The sequence below is a fragment of the Heloderma suspectum genome, chromosome 2 (assembly GCF_057233095.1).
Source record: "Heloderma suspectum isolate Gila_16-S chromosome 2, 16-S_ref, whole genome shotgun sequence".
Classification (NCBI taxonomy): Eukaryota; Metazoa; Chordata; class Lepidosauria; order Squamata; family Helodermatidae; genus Heloderma; species Heloderma suspectum.
The window spans coordinates 25,077,148-25,095,762 of record NC_139459.1 but is presented as its reverse complement, the minus strand read 5'-3'; the positions used below and the strand labels follow the sequence as shown (position 1 = coordinate 25,095,762).

The following is an 18,615-nucleotide window of genomic DNA, read 5'->3' as shown; positions in this document are numbered from 1 at the left end:
AATATTTACATTTTTATCCTGTTTCTCAGCCAGAAATTGGCTCTAAAGCAGTTTATAGACATACAGAATGCAGCTGGAGGGAGGGTTTCCTTCCCTCCCTCTGTTAGTCTTAGCAGTGAATCAGAGCAGACATGAAATCAACAGACTGGATGCACTATTTGGGTAAAACCTTTTCTGAAACAGTGGATGAAAGTCATTAATGCAGTACTATGATTTATTTATTTATTGGATTTATTAGCTGCCCATCTGGCCAGCTACCCCGCCACTCTAGGCAGCGTACAATCCAAATAACACAAAATGCAACAAAATTTACATAATCAACTGAACAAAACAACATTGCTCTAAAAAACCCTAATCCACCCCAAATGCCCACCTGAACAGCCAGGTTTTCAAAGCCTGGCGGGAGCTCATCAGAGAGGGGGCATGGCGGAGGTCTCTAGGGAGGGAATTCCACAGAGTGGGGGCCAAGTTATGTGCAAGTTACTGAAACATATATTCTGAATATGCAACAAATAAGGACTGTGCCTCTTCTAAATGATTAGTGTATAATGTAATGTAATGTAACATAATGCATGCTATATAGAGAAATGTATTGTAGAAGTTCTTTAATCCATCAAAATGGACTTGTTTGCAGACATACATTTTTATTTTCATGTTTTAATATTTAAATGTATAGGCTGCTTTTCTGTCATAAGATTCTTAAAAGTGGTTTACAATAAAATAGCAATAACAACTATGATAAACAGGACTTCATCACACGGAGCTTTTATCCTGCGATTGCTCCTTCATGGAAGTTTGCGGGCTAAATGCCCTTTGTTCCGTTTTTAAATAGATCGCAGATCACGAGCTATCGAATTACCCAGTTGTGTTCTGCTTCACTTTCCTCCTTCAAAAGAATTAAAGGGGCGAGAAGAGATCAGTGACAGATAATGGAAGACTCAGATAAGGCGGGGGGGGGGGAGAAGGAGGGGGAAAGGGGAGGGGGGAAAGGAAGCCGGGGGGGGGGGAATGGAGTCGTTGTGGTCCTGCATTTAAAATGGAAGCAGAAAACCCCGTTTTAAATGCAGGATTTTAGGCTGGTGTAGAAATGCCCTTAGAAACAGCAAAGTTTAAAAATGCAAGAGTACAGAGAACTCTAAAATCTTGTAATTGATGAGTCTTCAACTGTCACCTAAACATTTAAATTCAGTGAGCCTTATTAACCTCCCTTGGGACACAGTTCATCAGAATAGGGGCCACCATAGAAAAGGTAATTTCTTGGGGAAGAAAGCTTCACAGCAGATAATAGTGTCACCTGTAATAACGTCTCTCCAGTTGTATTTAATTCATAAGGTGAATATTCATGGGTGAAGGTATCCTAGACCAATTATGTAGGGCTTTAAAGTTCAAAGACATCAACTTGAATTTTGCTTGGAAGTAAACCCGTAAGCAGCGTTGGTCATACAGAACTAGTGTTTTAGGCACTCTCTGGTCCGTTCCAAACAAACGCCGAGCTGCCGCACTCAACCAGCTGGAGTTTCTGAACTAACTTCAAAGACAGCCATGTGTATAGCAATGTTACACAGTAATCAAGTGAAGACATTATTAGAGAATGCCAGACAATGGCCATATTCCTAGTCTTTAGAAAGGGGTGCAGCTGGCATATCAGCAGAAGTTGGAGTGGCTGTTACGTGTGCATCCAGAAGAACCCCAAGTTGCAAAACTGTTTCTCAAGGGGGAGAGTTTCTCCATCCAGAATAAGCACATGCATGTCAGCAGACCCCCCCCCCCATATTGCTTTTGGATTCAGCTTCAGTTTATTTACCTTCCTCTAGTCCATTGCTTACCTGAGGCAGTCATTCACAGAAGACGCTATCACACATGATACAAATGGAAAGGAGAAGTAAAGCATACTGATGCCTTGTGCTAAACCCTCCATGACCTCCCCCAACAGTGTTGTGTAGAAGTTAAAAAGCATGATGAGAGAACCCTGTAGAACCTCATAGGATAACTCCCACATGAAAGAGCTGTAGTGTGCTAGCAGTGCCTCCTACTCCCCATCTATATAGGCAGCCCTCAAGGGTATCAAAAGCCATTGAGAGATCTGTGAGAATCAACAGGATCACGCTCCCCTGTCTTCTGATACAGATCATCACTCAGGGTGACCAAGGCAGTTTCCATCTTGTATCATGGCCAGAAATCAGTTGAAATGGATCTAGTTTCCCCAAAACTCCTGCAGCTGTTATGCCACTGCCTGCTCAGTCATGGTGAGAAATGGCAGGTTTGAAAATGGCCTTCAGTTCTCCAAGGGGTTCAAGGGAAGGCCTCTTTGGCATTTATCTTATTCTAACTTACTGCCTTATTATTATTATTATTACTATTATTGTTACTGTTATTATTATTTTGATTATTATTCTTACTATACATGGATATCACCAGGTGGTCAATATCGAAATCAGATTATGTCCTTTGCAGCCAAAGATGGAGAAGCTCTATACAGTCAGTAAAAACAAGACCTGGAGCTGACTGTGGCTCAGATCATGAGCTTGTTGCAAAATTCGGCTTAAATTGAAGAACGTAGGGAAAACCACTAAACCATTCAGGTATGACCTAAATCATATCCCTTATGAATATACAGTTGTTGTTCAGTCGTTCAGTTGTGTCCAACTCTTCGTGACCCCATGGACCATAGCACGCCAGGCCTTCCTGTCCTGCGCTCTCTCCCGGAGCGTGCTCAAGTTCATATTCATTGCATCGGTGATGCTATCTAGCCATCTCATCCTCTGCCGTCCCCTTCTCCTTTTGCCTAATATACAGTGGAGGTGAGGAATAGATTTAAGGGGTTAGACCTGATAGACAGAGTACCTGAGGAACTATGGACAGAGGTCCATAACATTGTTCAGGAGGCAGCAACTCAATCCATCCCAAAGAAAAAGAAATGCAAGAAAGCCAAGTGGCTGTCTGATGAGGCTTTACAAGTAGCTGAGGAAAGAAGGGAAGCAAAAAGCAAGGGAGAAAGGGGAAGATGTATCCAACTGAATGCAGAGTTCCAGAGAATAGCAAGGAGAGACAAGAAGGCCTTCTTCAATGAACAATGCAAAGAAATCGAGGAAAACAACAGAATGGGAAAGACTAGAGATCTCTTCAAGAAAATCGGAGATCTCAAGGGAACGTTTTGTGCAAAGATGGGCATGATAAAGGACAAAGAAGGCAGGGACCTAACAGAAGCAGATGAGATTAAGAAGAGGTGGCAAGAATACACAGAAGAACTATACAGGAAAGATCTGAATGTCCCTGATAGCCATGATAGTGCGGTCACTGAACTTGAGCCGGACATCCTCGAGAGTGAAGTCAAGTGGGCCTTAGGAAGCATTAGTAACAACAAAGCTAGCGGAGATGACAGTATTCCAGCCGAGCTATTTAAAATCCTAAAAGATGATGCTGTTAAAGTGCTGCATTCAATATGCCAACAAATCTGGAACACTCAACAGTGGCCACAAGACTGGAAAAGGTCAGTTTACATTCCAATTCCAAAGAAGGGCAACGCCAAAGAGTGTTCAAACTACCGTACAATTGCGCTCATTTCACATGCGAGCAAGGTGATGCTCAAAAGCCTACAAGCTAGGCTTCAGCAGCATGTGAACCGAGAACTACCGGAAGTACAAGCTGGGTTTCGAAGAGGCAGAGGAACTAGAGATCAAATCGCCAACATTCGCTGGATCATGGAGAAAGCAAGAGAATTCCAGGAAAATGTCTATTTCTGCTTCATTGACTACGCTAAAGCCTTTGATTGTGTGGATCACAACAAACTGTGGCAAATTCTGAAAGAGATGGGGGTACCAGACCACCTTACCTGTCTCCTGAGAAACCTGTACGAGGGTCAAGAAGCAACAGTAAGAACCAGACATGGAACAACCGATTGGTTCAAAATGGGGAAAGGAGTACGACAAGGCTGCATATTGTCGCCCTGCTTATTTAACTTATATGCAGAGTACATCATGAGAAACGCCGGGTTGGATGAATCACAGCTCAGAATTAAGATTGCTGGGAGAATTATCAACAACCTCAGATACGCAGATGATACCGCCCTAATGGCAGAAAGCGAAGAGGATCTCAAGAGCCTCTTGTTGAGGGTGAAAGAGGAGAGTGCAAAAGCTGGTTTGAAACTCAACATTAAAAAAACGAAGATCATGGCATCTGGCCCCATCACTTCCTGGCATATAGAAGGGGAAGAAATGGAAGCAGTGACAGATTTTACTTTCTTGGGCTCCAAGATCACTGCAGACGGTGACTGTAGCCATGAAATTAAAAGATGCTTGCTCCTTGGGAGGAAAGCTATGGCACACCTAGACAGCATATTAAGAAGCAGACACATCACCTTACCGACAATGGTCCGTCTAATCAAAGCTATGGTTTTCCCATTAGTAACATATGGTTGTGAGAGCTGGACTATGAGGAAGGCTGAGCGCCGAAGAATCGATGCTTTCGAACTGTGGTGCTGGAGAAGACTCTTACGAGTCCCCTGGACTGCAAGGAGGTCAAATCATTCCATCCTGAAGGAAATCAACCCTGAGTGCTCATTGGAAGGACAGATACTGAAGCTGAAGCTCAAATATTTTGGCCACCTAATACGAAGAGAAAACTCTCTGGAAAAGACCCTGATGCTGGGAAAGACTGAAGGCAACAGGAGAAGGGGACGGCAGAGGATGAGATGGCTAGATAGCATCACTGATGCAATGAATGTGGACTTGAGCACGCTCCGGGAGAGAGCGCAGGACAGGAAGGCCTGGCGTGCTGTGGTCGATGGGGTCACGAAGAGTCGGACACGACTGAACAACAACAACAACTTACTGCCTGGGAGGCCTGTAAGATCACCCGTCTGTGGGACAAGAACTCTTTGTTCCAGACAGAGTAACTTGGAACAAACAATCCCTGAAGATCACCTCTGCTTTGATTCAGGTATCCTCCTTGAAACTGATTTAGCAGTAACACTATAGTCCAGTTTTCTTGCAATATAATAACAGAAATTTATTTCCATTGTGCTGGAGAGAATGCCAAGAACAAGGCACTCTGTATCACATGTGGTCATGCCCTAAATTATCAATGTTTTGCTCACAGGTATTTCTCATTATCTGATAGTAGTACAGTAAGTGTGCCACCAGATCCCCTGTTGGCCCCGTTATCAATGCTTCAAAATCCTCATGACCAACTCCTTCACAAATACGTTGTGGTTTTCCTGCAGGCTGCTGACAAGATGGAAATAGCCAATCACCTAATAGGTGCAAGATCCAGGGATAATTCTCAAAAATATGGCAGATAGCATTAGCAAAGAAATTTAACACATCAAAACTGAATGGCAAGGGTGCTAGTAAGCAAGACCGTTTTCTGGAATTGTGGTGTCTGTTCTTCACTTAAATCAGTGAAAGAATAACCCAATTTAACCTCCCAGTATCACAGGTCTCTTTCTGGAGTGACACACTTATTTGATCGCTGAGGTAGATAATTCCATGTTTGTTACAAAAGCAAGATACGTTTCATGAAATGTTTTGCAAAAAAAACAGTCTACTATCTAGTGGTTGTTTATTGATATAAACTTTGTAATAATTTTAAAAATTAAAAAGAATTAACTATATATAAAAAGAGTCTCTTGCATAGTTTCCTGGATGCAGCATTACTACATGCAGTAGAGCATAGAGCTGGGCTCATAAGAACCATTTTTCAGAATTGTATTGCTTATCTTACTAGTAGATACAGCTGTGTTATTTGGGTTCCACAGTTGAAGTATGCTTAAAATATTTTGTTTATACTTGTCAAAATGATATGGAAAGAGAATTGCAGAAGAAAGTATCATAATTTTGGAAAGGAAGACAAAATAATGTCCCAAAGAGAGCAGAGGGAGTACTGCTCATTTGTGTCCATATAATGTGTCCTGCAAATTCAGAATTTGCAGGTGTTAGATAGGCCTAAGAAAGTTATATTTGAATAGCTTCCCATTATGGCCATGTTGGAAGAAATGGAAGCAGTGACAGATTTTACTTTCTTGGGCTCCAAGATCACCGCAGACGGTGACTGTAGCCATGAAATTAAAAGATGCTTGCTCCTTGGGAGGAAAGCTATGGCAATCCTAGACAGCATAGTCAGAAGCAGAGACATCACCGTGCCGACAAAGGTCCGTCTAATCAAAGCTATGGTTTTCCCAGTAGTAATGTATGGCTGTGAGAGCTGGACTATAAGGAAGGCTGAGCGCCGAAGAATTGATGCTTTCGAACTGTGGTGCTGGAGAAGACTCTTACGAGTCCCCTGGACTGCAAGGAGGTCAAATCAGTCCATCCTAAAGGAAATCAACCCTGAGTGCTCATTGGAAGGACAGATACTGAAGCTGAAGCTCAAATATTTTGGCCACCTAATGCGAAGAGAAAACTCTCTGGAAAAGACCCTGATGCTGGGGAAGACTGAAGGCAAAAGGAGAAGGGGACGGCAGAGGATGAGATGGCTAGATAGCATCACCGATGCAATGAATGTGAACCTGAGCACACTCCGGGAGAGTGCGCAGGACAGGAAGGCCTGGCGTGCTATGGTCCATGGGGTCACGAAGAGTCGGACACGACTGAACAACAACAACAACATGGCCATGTTGACCTCCCAAAAGAAAGTATTGTCTTCAAAGAAAAATAAGTACTTTATGTAACGGTAGATGCCATAGAAGCCAGCTCAGACACTAATAGTCGGTATATTGAAGTCTTCAGAAGATCAAATAGTATCTTGGTGTCTTGTTGCATGCTAAAGCAAATAATTAAGATGCAGAGGTATTGTCTTAAGGAACGGTTAACTTATTACAACATAATTAATTTCCAGCATTCTTTGAGGATATGCAGTTCTTTTGGAAAGACTTTGAATGTACCACCTAAAAGCAAATAAGTATTTAATATTTCCATACACTCTTCCTGAGTGTTCAAAACAAATCACAGACATTCTTGGTAAATAGGCCATTGCTATTATACTTGTATTGCAGACTTCTTTATATTAAATGAATTTAAATGTTGGAGTTGGGGATGGCGACTGAGGCAGAGAGATAGTGGCTTGCCTAAGCCAGCCCTCCCCATCCTGGTGTCCTCCAGATATTTTGGACTACAAGTCTCATCATTGGCTGTGCTGGCTGGGGCTTATGAGAGTTGCAGTCCAAAACATCTGGAGGGTACCAGGTTGTGCAAGTTCATGGCTGAATTGAAATTTGAACTCTGGACTTTTGTCTCATGGTTCATTCTCCTAACTCTCATCTTTTCAGTTTGTATGGTTATTGGAATGAATGAATGAATGCCTGTGAATGAATTGTTGTAAATAGTACCATAATGTAAGACATGACAACACAGTAGCATGAACTTCCCTAACGTGATGAGATTCAAGAGAGATAGATGTAAAGTCTTGCATTTAGGTACAAAAAATCAAATGAATATAAAATGGCCTGACTTTCTAGCAGAACGTGTGAAAAGGACCTGGGTGTCCTGTGGATCACAAGCTGAGTATATACCAACAGTGTAGTGTGGCAGCCAAGAAAACGAATGTGATCTTGGGCTGCATGAACAGAAACATAGTGTCCAGATCACAGGAAGTAATAGTTTCACTCTGTTTTGTGTTAGGCTGCTTTTGGAGTATTGTGTTGGCCATCCCATTTTAAGAAGGACATTGACAAGTTGGAGGTATCCAGGGAAGAACAACCAGGATGTGGGGTCTGGAAACCAAATTCTATGAGGAATGGGTATATTTAGCCTGGAGAAGAGAAGGGCAAACTTCATAGCAGTCTTCAAATATCTAAAAGGCTGTCATGCATAAGGTGGAGCAGACTTGTTCTCTGTTGCTTCCAAGGGCAGGCCTGGAACCAAGAGGTAGAAATGGCAGGGAAACAGATTTTGGCTAAACATTAGGAGAAACTTCCTAAGAGTGAGAGCTGTTCAGCAGTGGAACAGATTGCTTCAGAAGGTGGTGGGTTTTCCTTCATTGGAGGTATTTAAGCAGAGGCTGGATGTCCATGTGTCATGGATGCTGTAGCAGCAGCCTGCAGTGCAGAGCCTGCATTGAGCAGGGGGTTGAATTAGATTATCTCCAAGGTCTCTTCCAACTCTGTGATTCTATGATTATTCAAATTTTAAAGGAAAAAGGAGACACTGAAAACTGTTAACATAAGAACATAAGAGCCGTGCTGGATCAGAACAAAGGTCCATCTAGTCCATCATGCTGTTCACACAGTGGTCAACCAGCTGCCCTCGGGGAAACCCACAAGCAGGACATGAGTGCAACAGCGCCCATGTTCCCAAGCAACTGATGTACATAAGCTTACTGCCTCTGATACTGGAGGTAGGAGCCATCAGGATAGCATTCTCCTCCATGAATTGGTCTAACACTCTTTTAAAGCCATCCAGTTTGGTGGCCATCACTACATTTTGTGGTAGCAAATTCCGTAGTTTGTCTATGCGCTGTGTGAAGTACTTCCTTTTATCTGTCCTGATAAAGCATATTAAAATTAACATACTAATTTTAGCATGCTGAAAGAATTGTACATTAGATATATTGATATTTCCTAGGTATACTACTAAGGTTAACTACAAAGTTGAAACTGCCCAGTTTGTTATTGTATCCATTTATTATATTGCTAATTTTATGAAACAATGCATGGCTAGAAATGTAAAAAAAATCCATGGAAAAAGTTATGCTCCACATCACTGGAAGTTACATATCAACTTAGATATTCTGTGGCTAACTTTTGAAATGTAGATAGAGCAAATTCCAGGCACAAGGGACAGAGAAAGCAATTAAGAGAACTTGTGACCGTGACTAAGGCTGGACAAGTTGAGAAAGTAAATGTCTTGCACCTATAGATAAGCTCTCAAAGGTTTATTGGCAAGGGCATGTAAAGTCCTGAAGGTAAGAAAAAAAAATGTTTCTTATCTGGGAAGGGGAAAGAGTGCTCGTAGCAGAATTTTGAATCACGATCTCTAAGCATCAAAGTGATGAAAGAGACAGAAAAAAGGAGATTGCTTTTTAGTGTTTTCCTACAAATAAACCTTACGTGAATTTTAAACAAGCTGTGTTATTAGTTGGTGGCTGACTTTGCTTTTCAGACCAAGAGAGTAATTTTGTACTTTTGCTTCGTTCCTGGCTATAAAATTATCTTTCTCATATATTCTTTAAGCATTCTGTATGAAAATGAATATGATGATGCAAACAGTGAATTCTGTAGTTTGTTTAATTTGGCCTTTTTGAATTTAGAGATGCTTATATATTGGTACTATTATATATTGCCTTCTCCTTGACTATATGGTTTGACCTAAGTTTAACAACAAAAAAAGGGGGAACATATAAAAGTAAATGAGCTCACATTGTAGTTTTGTACCATAAAAGCAGTGGGGGAGATGAAGGAACAGATTAAAGATTTGATCTTTTTTGCCTTTGTGAGGCAAAAAAAGCTGTATTTCAAAGTTGGGATGTTTTCTTTCTCTACTTGAAACTTTCTAGAAGTACTAGGAGTGTCAAGCTTGGCTTCGTAGGAGGACATAGGGATAGAGGGTGATTTACCGGACACAGTCTCTCCTCAGATACTAATAAGGCAGGTTTAGGAGTTTATTCATTAATGTTTGAATCTTTGACCCAGTTCACACATAATGACAACCCAGAGTACAGGTTGAGTATGCATTGTCATTGAATCATTGGTTGTTATTATGTACAAACCCTGCACTGTGGTTTAACTATGAGTTGCTAATCATGAACAATCCAGAGTTCACAACCCAGCAACAAACCATGGGGCTGTTCGCATGATACTTCAGCCCACTGTGGGTTATTTAACCCATTGTGAGGCTGCAGCACATGTGGGGAGCATGCGGCCACCATTTTGAATATGCAACCTCCACTTAGGTGTTGTCTTGTTATGTGAGGGTTAAACAATCCTCGCATAACCCATGCTCTGTTTTAGGGTTATGTGAGGATTCTTTAACCCTTGCATAACCCATGCTTGCCGGGTTCACACTTCTCGAGAACCCCCGAGTGGGGGTTACATATTCTACCTGGTGCCCATGGCTGCCGTGGCTTGTCATGGGTTAAATAACCCATGACAAGCCGCGGCATGTCATTCAAACCTGCTCCATGGGTTCTCTTCCTGGGTTGTTTGTAGTTAAACCATAGTGCAAGGATCACATGTAATGACGACCCACAATTCAACAACAACCCATACTCAGTCCTGTACTCTTGTTGTTGTTGTTGTTCAGTCATTCAGTCGTGTCCGACTCTTCGTGACCCCACGGACCATAGCACGCCAGGCCTTCCTGTCCTGCGCTCTCTCCCAGAGTGTGCTCAAGTCCATATTCATTGCATCGGTGATGCTATCTAGCCATCTCATCCTCTGCCGTCCCCTTCTCCTTTTGCCTTCAATCTTTCCCAGCATCAGGGTCTTTTCCAGTGACTTTTCTCTTCGCATCAGGGTCTTTTCCAGTTGTCGTTATTTGTGAGCCAGGCCTTTTGTCTTAATGATTGTGTCTACTTCAGGTAAAAACATATTTCTTGCTCTGTTTTAACCTTTGACATCTAATTAAATTTAGATGTTATGCAGACCCTTAATTGAGCAAGGAAGTTTATTGTACCTGTGGATTTAGGTAGAATATTCAGCTAATTGTTATTAGAAATTTGTGCTCTGTTAGCTTTCTGGGGATGTTACTAATGAAGACAAGGCATTTGGTGATACATATTTCTGATGTGAATTAAAAATCACTTAGCATGTAAGAATAAAGTTATTAGTCATCAACAAAAACACTTTTAACCACATCAACAAGAACACTTTTAACAGCAATAGTTTGAAGCCTTTCTTTGATCATGTAGATAAATAATCCTTTATTATTGATAGCATATCAATGTTATTACAACAGTAATTTCCCTGCTCACACTTAGCCACTATGCTACATCAAAGGGAAACAAAGGCTTACCTTATTTGTTCCTAGACGTGCATGTTCATTTGTGAGCTCGTGTCAGCAAACAGTACTTTAGGAAGATCTAATGATGCAACAGATTAATACACCGCTATGGTGAAATAGTGTATTTGCTTTCAACCTCTCAGTACGGAAACATGGGGTGCTTTTATCGTGCCATCAACCGGCCTCATTCGCAGAATTTTATGTGTGGTCCATACATCAGTGTCTTCCACTCATAACTGTTCTGTGTTTCTGCACCACTTCTGTCTTTTTTCTTGCTGCAGAAAACCCATTAGGGGGGAAAAAATACACAATAACTGCTCGATGCGTTTGGGTTGTTAGTGCTAGGACAATTCCATCTGGAAGCACCCTTGATAATTTTTGTGCAATAAAGTTGGTCTTTTGGTTCTTGTTTGTTGTGATGTTGGATTCTGAATTTTGCTTGTAACTAGCTCTGGTTATATAGTCCAGGGGAAGGCAACCTTTGTGGGCTCACGGGCACATTTGGAACTTTAAAGAAGGGTTGTGGGCACCACCACAAAATTTGCTGCCCTGGGGAAGTGTTCAGCAATGCGGTGCAGGAAAAAAACCAGGGTTTATTTGTGTGTGTGTGTGGAGGGGGAGATGCAGAATCACTCACTCACTTGCACATAGCAAGCCAGAGAAACACAGCAACTCATTCACTCAAGGCAAAGAAGAAGCACTGATTTATTACGGGGGAGGGGAGCTCCATTTATCCCTCCTCCGCTCTCTTGCGCGTGCGCGCACACGCACACACACATGGAAACACAATACCTCAGTGAGTGCGCATGCTAGAGTTGGGGTGCTATTTATATTGGGGGGTGGGGAGAAGTATGCTGTTTCAGCAGTTATTCTTACACTTAAAAGAAGATTTAAGGAAAGCCCAGATTTCAGTGGAGGATGCATCCCTCACGCCTTTCTGCTTGCTTTGCAAAACAACTCAGCTGACTTAGAAAAAGTTAACATCTGACAGCTACAGCAAAGCAAACAGAGACCCACCCCACCCCTTCTCCTCTTGCAAGACACTCTTTTGCTGATATGCAGAGGGCAGTGGAGACCCGCACAATTTTAGCCCCATCTCATTAACATCCCAGCCCAATTCTCCTCCCTCCCTCCTAGCCTGGTTCCTTGGAAATCAGCCATACTCTCCTCCATGGGGCTTATTTCTCATATTACCACTGCTGTGGTGCATTCCTGTGTAGGCTTTCTTGGGAGGAAGCCCCACTGAACTCCCTGGGGCTTACTTCTAAGCCAGGGCAGCAGCAAGAGGGAGCTGCGCCTGCAGAGCCTAATCTGGTGCAGGCACTTTAAAAGCATGCAGTGGGGCAGGTAGAGCCCAGAAAGACAGGCAGGCGAAGCAAGCAAGGGGGCCTCCTTTACGCAGGACAGTGAGACATGTGCAGAGCTGCTGAGAATGGAGTCGTCATTTCTTTTCTGACAATGGTGCCTCCTCCCCTTTGCCCCATCAGACCCCTTTGCCCTTGAGTGGATGGGGACGTAAAGGGGTCTGCTGGATGCATTAGGGGATCTTGGCAGACGCAGCTGAACCCATGGGCACTAGGTTGCCAGTCCTGATGTAGATGAACATCTCAATACTTTGGCTCACATGACATTGTTGACGGTGGTTTTCTTCTCTCTCAAGAGGGCTGTGTTTCTGGAGGAACTGCAGACCACCAATCCAGAATTTTATTAACATGCTTCTACAAATGTGAATATGCTTAATAGGTGTGGAGGCATAAGCTTGTATCACTTTATGTACTAATAGTGGGGAAATAGTCTTGTGTGCAATGAACAAACAATGTCGTTGTGGAGGTTTTATGATTGGTTTCAACTCTCCTGGGAGAGAAAAAGGCTTTTCAGCAATGCTCTTCCAGGGGAAGATTGTGCAGAGCCAAACAGGTGGGAAACAAATAGATAACCTTGAAAAGTTACAGAAAAAAATGTATGCCTGCCGTCTCCTAAGGACGGGCTTATGTTTCATACAAGAGAACATTTTCTAAGGAAGAGAGGACAGAAATATCTGGAAATTTCTGATGAGCAAGAGAGTTAAAACTAAAGACTAACATGATTTTAACCCTCACTGGTATTTTTGAAAATATAAATATGATACAAAACAAAAACTACATAGTTGGTGTAGGAAATAGATCCCTTTGCATCGAATGGAACTATTTCACACACAGAAAAGTATAGCATGAAATTAGGAGATCTGCTTGATGCCAGCAGGGGCAATCCAGAGAAAGTTATGTATACTCAGGTCCATCAGTGGGACTTGGATGTTCCAAACTCTTTCTTGATTGTTCCCAATGAATGCAAAACATTGGAGTAATTGTGGTGTACAATTACCTACTAAGAACATTTAATCACAGATTGCATGTTTTCTAATAAGTTTGTAAACGCAGCCATTTTAGTACTTTAATTGTGGAGATGCGCAGCTGTTTAGTGGATTTGTAGATGCATGTATATGCTCATGGTTATCTTCAACGGGTCACTGTAGCCGTTTCAGGAGACTCCACTAATTTGGTTGAATATCCATAAATAGCTATTTCCGGGCACAAACTGCTTTGGAAATTCAAACATTTTGCTAGCTGCTATAAAACAAAACTATTGACAAAACAGTAACATGGAGTTTTCCATTCTGACATATTCAAAGCTTTCACATCTACAGTATGGCGAGGCAATGCTCTTTTATTTTGATAGTGTTTTTGGAGATGTGCACAGAGTACATCCAGAGTATAGAATATTTTGGTTTGAAAATTTGGTTTGAAAAGGAGATATTTTGACAACTTGGGCAGTGTTAAAATGTTATTTTCCTCAATTTTTTTGTGGAGGGAGGAAAAGTTTGGCTGAAAATGCGTTGACCAGCATTGGGAGGATAGTGCTAAAAGGGTTTGAGAGAGCTGGTTTCAGGTTTCCTTCAACCATGATGGAGTGTTTTAACATATAACTGTGTGCCTTTAATGTAATTATTTATCCAAGTTTTGCTTAATTATTTTACTTGTAGTCATGAAACATTTACTCTTTAAATATATGACGATATGAAGAAGGGGGGAGGAAACTTAAAGGGGAGGGAATGCAAGCAGGAGGGCAGAAGGGTTATCTGTATTGTATTGGGAAATGAAAAAAAAAAACCCTAATAAACTGTTAATAACAAAAAAGCTATGTATATACTTTTAAATTCTAGGGAAGTGGAAAGCGTAACTGTTTCAAAGTGGTGTGTGTGTTTGTGTTTTATGAGTCCCATGAATGGTAAACATTAGTAAGGCTGTTTACCTGAAGCATGGGCCTTGTAAGATAAAAGCGTTGTTACAAGTATATTTTGGGATTTCTTATCTCCAGCAGTGGGCAACTTGTGGCATTTCATTTATTTTGGCCTATAGCTCCCATCAGCTCTAGCCAGCATAGTCAATGGTGAGGAATGATAGGAGTTGTAGGCCAAAATGTCCGGAGGGCCAATTGTTGCCTGCCCCTTGATCTAGGCACTCTCATTTGAATGAAATTTGTCTGTTTCCCAAGTCTTAGGAAATAGAACATTTCATTCAAATTTGAGTGTCTAAATTTGAAAAAAAATGGACCCCTGTATAGGTACACAACATTGCATGAAGGTTCATTACATAGTTGTTTTCACTACGCTAGTACCCACAAGAGAAAAACTATTTAAAGGAACGGACTTACGATACCTCCTTCAGTATTTTGCTTATTCTTTATTGCTATAGTTACTTTGGGGCATATAGAGAGGACAGAATGGTCTTAAATAAAAAAGATTTATTACCTTTCTGTACCGCCCAATAGCCAAAGCTCTCTGGGTGGTTCACAATAATTAAAAAGGTAAAGGTGTCCCCAACCAGTCGTGTCCGACTCTAGGGGGTGGTGCTCATCTCCATTTCTAAGCCAAAGAGCCAGCGCTGTCCGAAGACGCTTCCGTGGTCATGTGGCCGGCATGACTGAACACCAAGGTGCACGGAACACTGTTACCTTTCCCGCCAAAGCGGTACCTATTTATCTACTTGCAATTTCTTGCTTTCGAACTGCTAGGTTGGCAGAAGCTGGGACTGATGACGGGAGCTCACTCCATCATGCAGCACTCGGGTCTCGAACTGCTGTCCTGCCGACCTTCCGGTCTGCAGTTTAGCGTCTTAACAACTAAGCCACCACGGCCTATAATTTTAATTATCACAATAATTAAAACCATAAAATACAACATGATAAAAATACAATTTAAAAGTTTAAAACTAAATTAAAACATCAAAATCAAAACTAAAATAAAATAAAATAAAACCTAGCAGCAATGCAAAGATTTAAAATACACTATCAGATTTAAAACAACAGAAACTAAAAAACTAAAATGCCTGGGAAAATAAGGTCTTCACCTGGCACCAAAAAGAGTACAACATAGGTGCCAGGCGAGCCTCTCTGGTAAGCTCATTCCACAACCAGGGTGCCACGGTAGAAAAGGCCCTCTTCTTAGTAGTCAGTCACCCACTTCACTTCCTTTGGCAGGGGCTCCCAGAGAAGGACTGCCAAAGTCAATCTTAGGATCTGGGCAGGTATATATAAGAGGAGGCATTCCTTCAGGTAACTTGTCCCCAAGCCATTTAGGGCTTTGAATGTTAATACCAGCACTTTGAATTGGGCTCAGAAATGGACTGTCAGCCAGTGCAGATGGGAAAGTTCTAGCATGATATGATCACATTGACCAGTCCCTCTTAACAATCTCGCTGACCTGTTTTGGACCAGCTGAAGTTTCTGGACCATTTGCAAAGGCTGTCCCACGTCTTGTTTGAAGGTGTGATTATAAACAAAATTTATTTTTACATGTATATTTTCTTAAATGTTACTGATACTTTTGTCTACCAGGGTTACACATCATTTTGGAATGATTGCATTTCCTCTGGGCTGCGTGGCTGCATGTTAATTGAATTGGCACTGAGGGGGCGTCTTCAGCTAGAGGCATTTGGAATGAGACGCAAAAGCCTGCTAACTAGAAAGGTAAGAGGAGGAGGATAAAACCATGTATAACTTTTTAACTGTATCCCATACACTTTTATAAATGTTAATTTGGAGGTATTGTACTGCTTTGCAAACTTGCATACTCATTTCAGCATTTGTATAGAGTGAGGAATGCTAGAATCGAATCACTAATTGAAGTTCCTTAAGGTTCCTTAAGCCTCGTACCTACATGTGGGTATTCTTGTAAAAGTTTAGTGCTTTTGCAGTTTGCTGAATCCAAGGCTTAGTTAAAGGATGAATCAGTCTGTGTTCCTCTTTGTGGTTGATTTTGTTGGCAATATATGAAGCTAATTTTGAGATTTCTGAGGAGAACTTGGGAACAAAAATGCCTCACTTTCTAACCCAGACTTAGTTACATGGGCAGTCTGCCCTGTCAATATTATCTTTTGCACACCTATTTAAAAAGCAACTTTGAAAAGTTTCTACACTGCCCTCCTGTTCAGAATTGAGCAGACAGTTATTGCTGATGTACAGCTGCATTTAATTATGATTAGGTTGAAATGGATCTCCCGTGTTCCCCACAAAGCTTCCAAGATTCTTTGGTTTGTCAGAAATGCAGGAATGTTTCTTGAAATACCAAGAAAATAATAGCTCCCATTACTTTTTCTTTTTAAAAAAATTGGGTAGTTTTAAGGAAAGTGTAAAAGTTGTGCTTTGGAAATTAATCTGAGCAAGCAAGTTACTATATAGTTTAAGGTATACTTTCAAATGAGGCTCCAGCTGGGTAGAAGGTATGCATAGTGGGGGAGCAGGATCCCCCATCTCTTTGTCCATCAGAGAGGCCTGTGCGTTTGGTATACTGTTTGTGAAGCTTCGCGTGCATAGAGCCCAGCATACATATACTTAAAATTCACAGTCATTCCTCAGATTTTCAGAGCTTCATGAATTGAGCTATGTGATTGTACTCCACACATGTTGGTCCTGTGTAAACATTACATCCAGTGAGTGGATTGCAGAAAGACAAGCACCCCATGTTAAGATGTGATCCTGTTTTTCTGTTGCATATATGTTCTGTCCTGATAAACCTTTGCCTGAGCCTGTACTTCTCATGCTGTTTCTGTGGTAAGGGTATTTTCACAATTTTGCTGTCTAGGTCATGAACTGAAAATGAGCAGGAAGGTTATTCTAACTTTAAGCAGTAACATGTAGTCTAGAACAGAAGTAGGTAGGCTTGTGGAATGCATTGTTTTTACCAGAACTCTGGGGCCCACCAGCTAGGCAACTTGGAGGGCATAGCCTGGTGAGTCAAAGAATGGCAGCTTGGAGGGCGTAGCCTGGTGAGTCAGAGTGTGGGCAACAAAATTATTTAAAATAAGCTGTACAGCTATTCCATTTGCTTAAAAGTCCCCTGCTAATAGTCAATACTATCAAAAAAATACCACCGAAGAAATAGAGTGGCAGAGTAGATAATTTAAATTGTGGGTAGCACCAGTTACATGCACTACTTGCATGCAAAACTTTTTCAGGCCTCCTCCAGCCCGGTATGCATGAATGCGCACACATATAAAGAAGATTTTATTAACTGTGAAGAGAAATGAGGCAGGAATATTGCTGCACCATGACTGTTCTCCCCATCCCAGATTGTAAAGTGACCATTTCTCAAGTCTCCTATATGGAGTCGACTTAATCCTGGAATATATGGAGTCATCTTAATCCTTGTTTTGTTAGGAAATAACATTTTTTATTCTGTGTGAATATTGAAAGAATTTTCCAAAATAAACACTAATATTTCAGAACCCTTGTAATAAAATGGGTCACCATGAAGAGAAGACATTTACTAAGAAAATTGTATATTATGCTTAAAAAGTTTCTGCCATCGTATAATTTTTATGAACCGCCCAGAGAGCTTTGGCTTTTGGGTGGTATAGAAATGAAATAAATATAGAGTTGGATCCAGGCTTCGCATTCTGTGAATGGAAAGGCTGCTTCTGGCCAGAGGAGGCATTTTGATCTAGTGGATCAAATTTTTGATCCTGTTGGTGGAAGGGAGGGAGGCAACTCCTTCACTCTGCAGCTGCTTGCACCCTCCAAAAATCTCTTCTAGAGGGCTCCCCAAATCCAGAGCAGATATTTGGAGGGCACAAGTGGCTGTGGGGGGTGGGGATGGGGAATTAGCAAAAGTCACTCCCCCCCCCTTCTGCCTGTGGGACTGAAATCTGGATCCAACCCATTGATTTTTAGTTCGTGCTAAGTAGCGGAGCTGTTCATCCATAGCAACAAACTGCATGCTATTAGATCCTGATGGTTAAACCTAGATTATTAGTACAAATGACAAAGTGCTCTATTTGGCATGCATAGCAAACCAGTAATATGTTTCAGATTTATTAAAAACTTATACCACAAGGGTATGTGTTTAATATTAAATCCTTCATGAAGTATTTATTGAAATCAGCCCAGCTTTTATCCCTGTTTTGCCACATTCACCTTCTGGTTGAGATTAGAGAACATTTAAGGTATAACATTTCCTAGATGTTGTGAAGGACTTGCTAAACATTCCTCAGCAAGGCCTTGCCGCTGGACACTGGCTTGCCAGAGGCACTGAAGCTGAAGATTTGATGAGAGAATAACCCCCCCCCTTTCTCCCTCTGCTCCAAATAAATGTTTGTGCTAGATTTAGATATTTTTTAAAGGTTATTTGACAGTGTTTCAAACAACT

The 18,615-nt window shown here is 41.5% G+C and overlaps 1 protein-coding gene across 2 annotated transcripts in view; it reads left to right on the top strand.

Moving 5' to 3' along the window:
• Positions 1 to 18,615, top strand: part of GOLPH3 (golgi phosphoprotein 3) — a 41,292-nt gene that overhangs the window by 3,804 nt on the left and 18,873 nt on the right. For both annotated transcript variants that reach the window (XR_014787527.1, XM_084833013.1), the window contains exon 2: positions 15,807 to 15,938. Coding sequence is in view for 1 of the 2 variants with exons in the window: in XM_084833013.1 (XP_084689139.1) it covers positions 15,807 to 15,938 (132 nt within the window). In the remaining variant the exon portion in view is untranslated. The remainder of the gene's footprint in view (positions 1 to 15,806; positions 15,939 to 18,615) is intronic.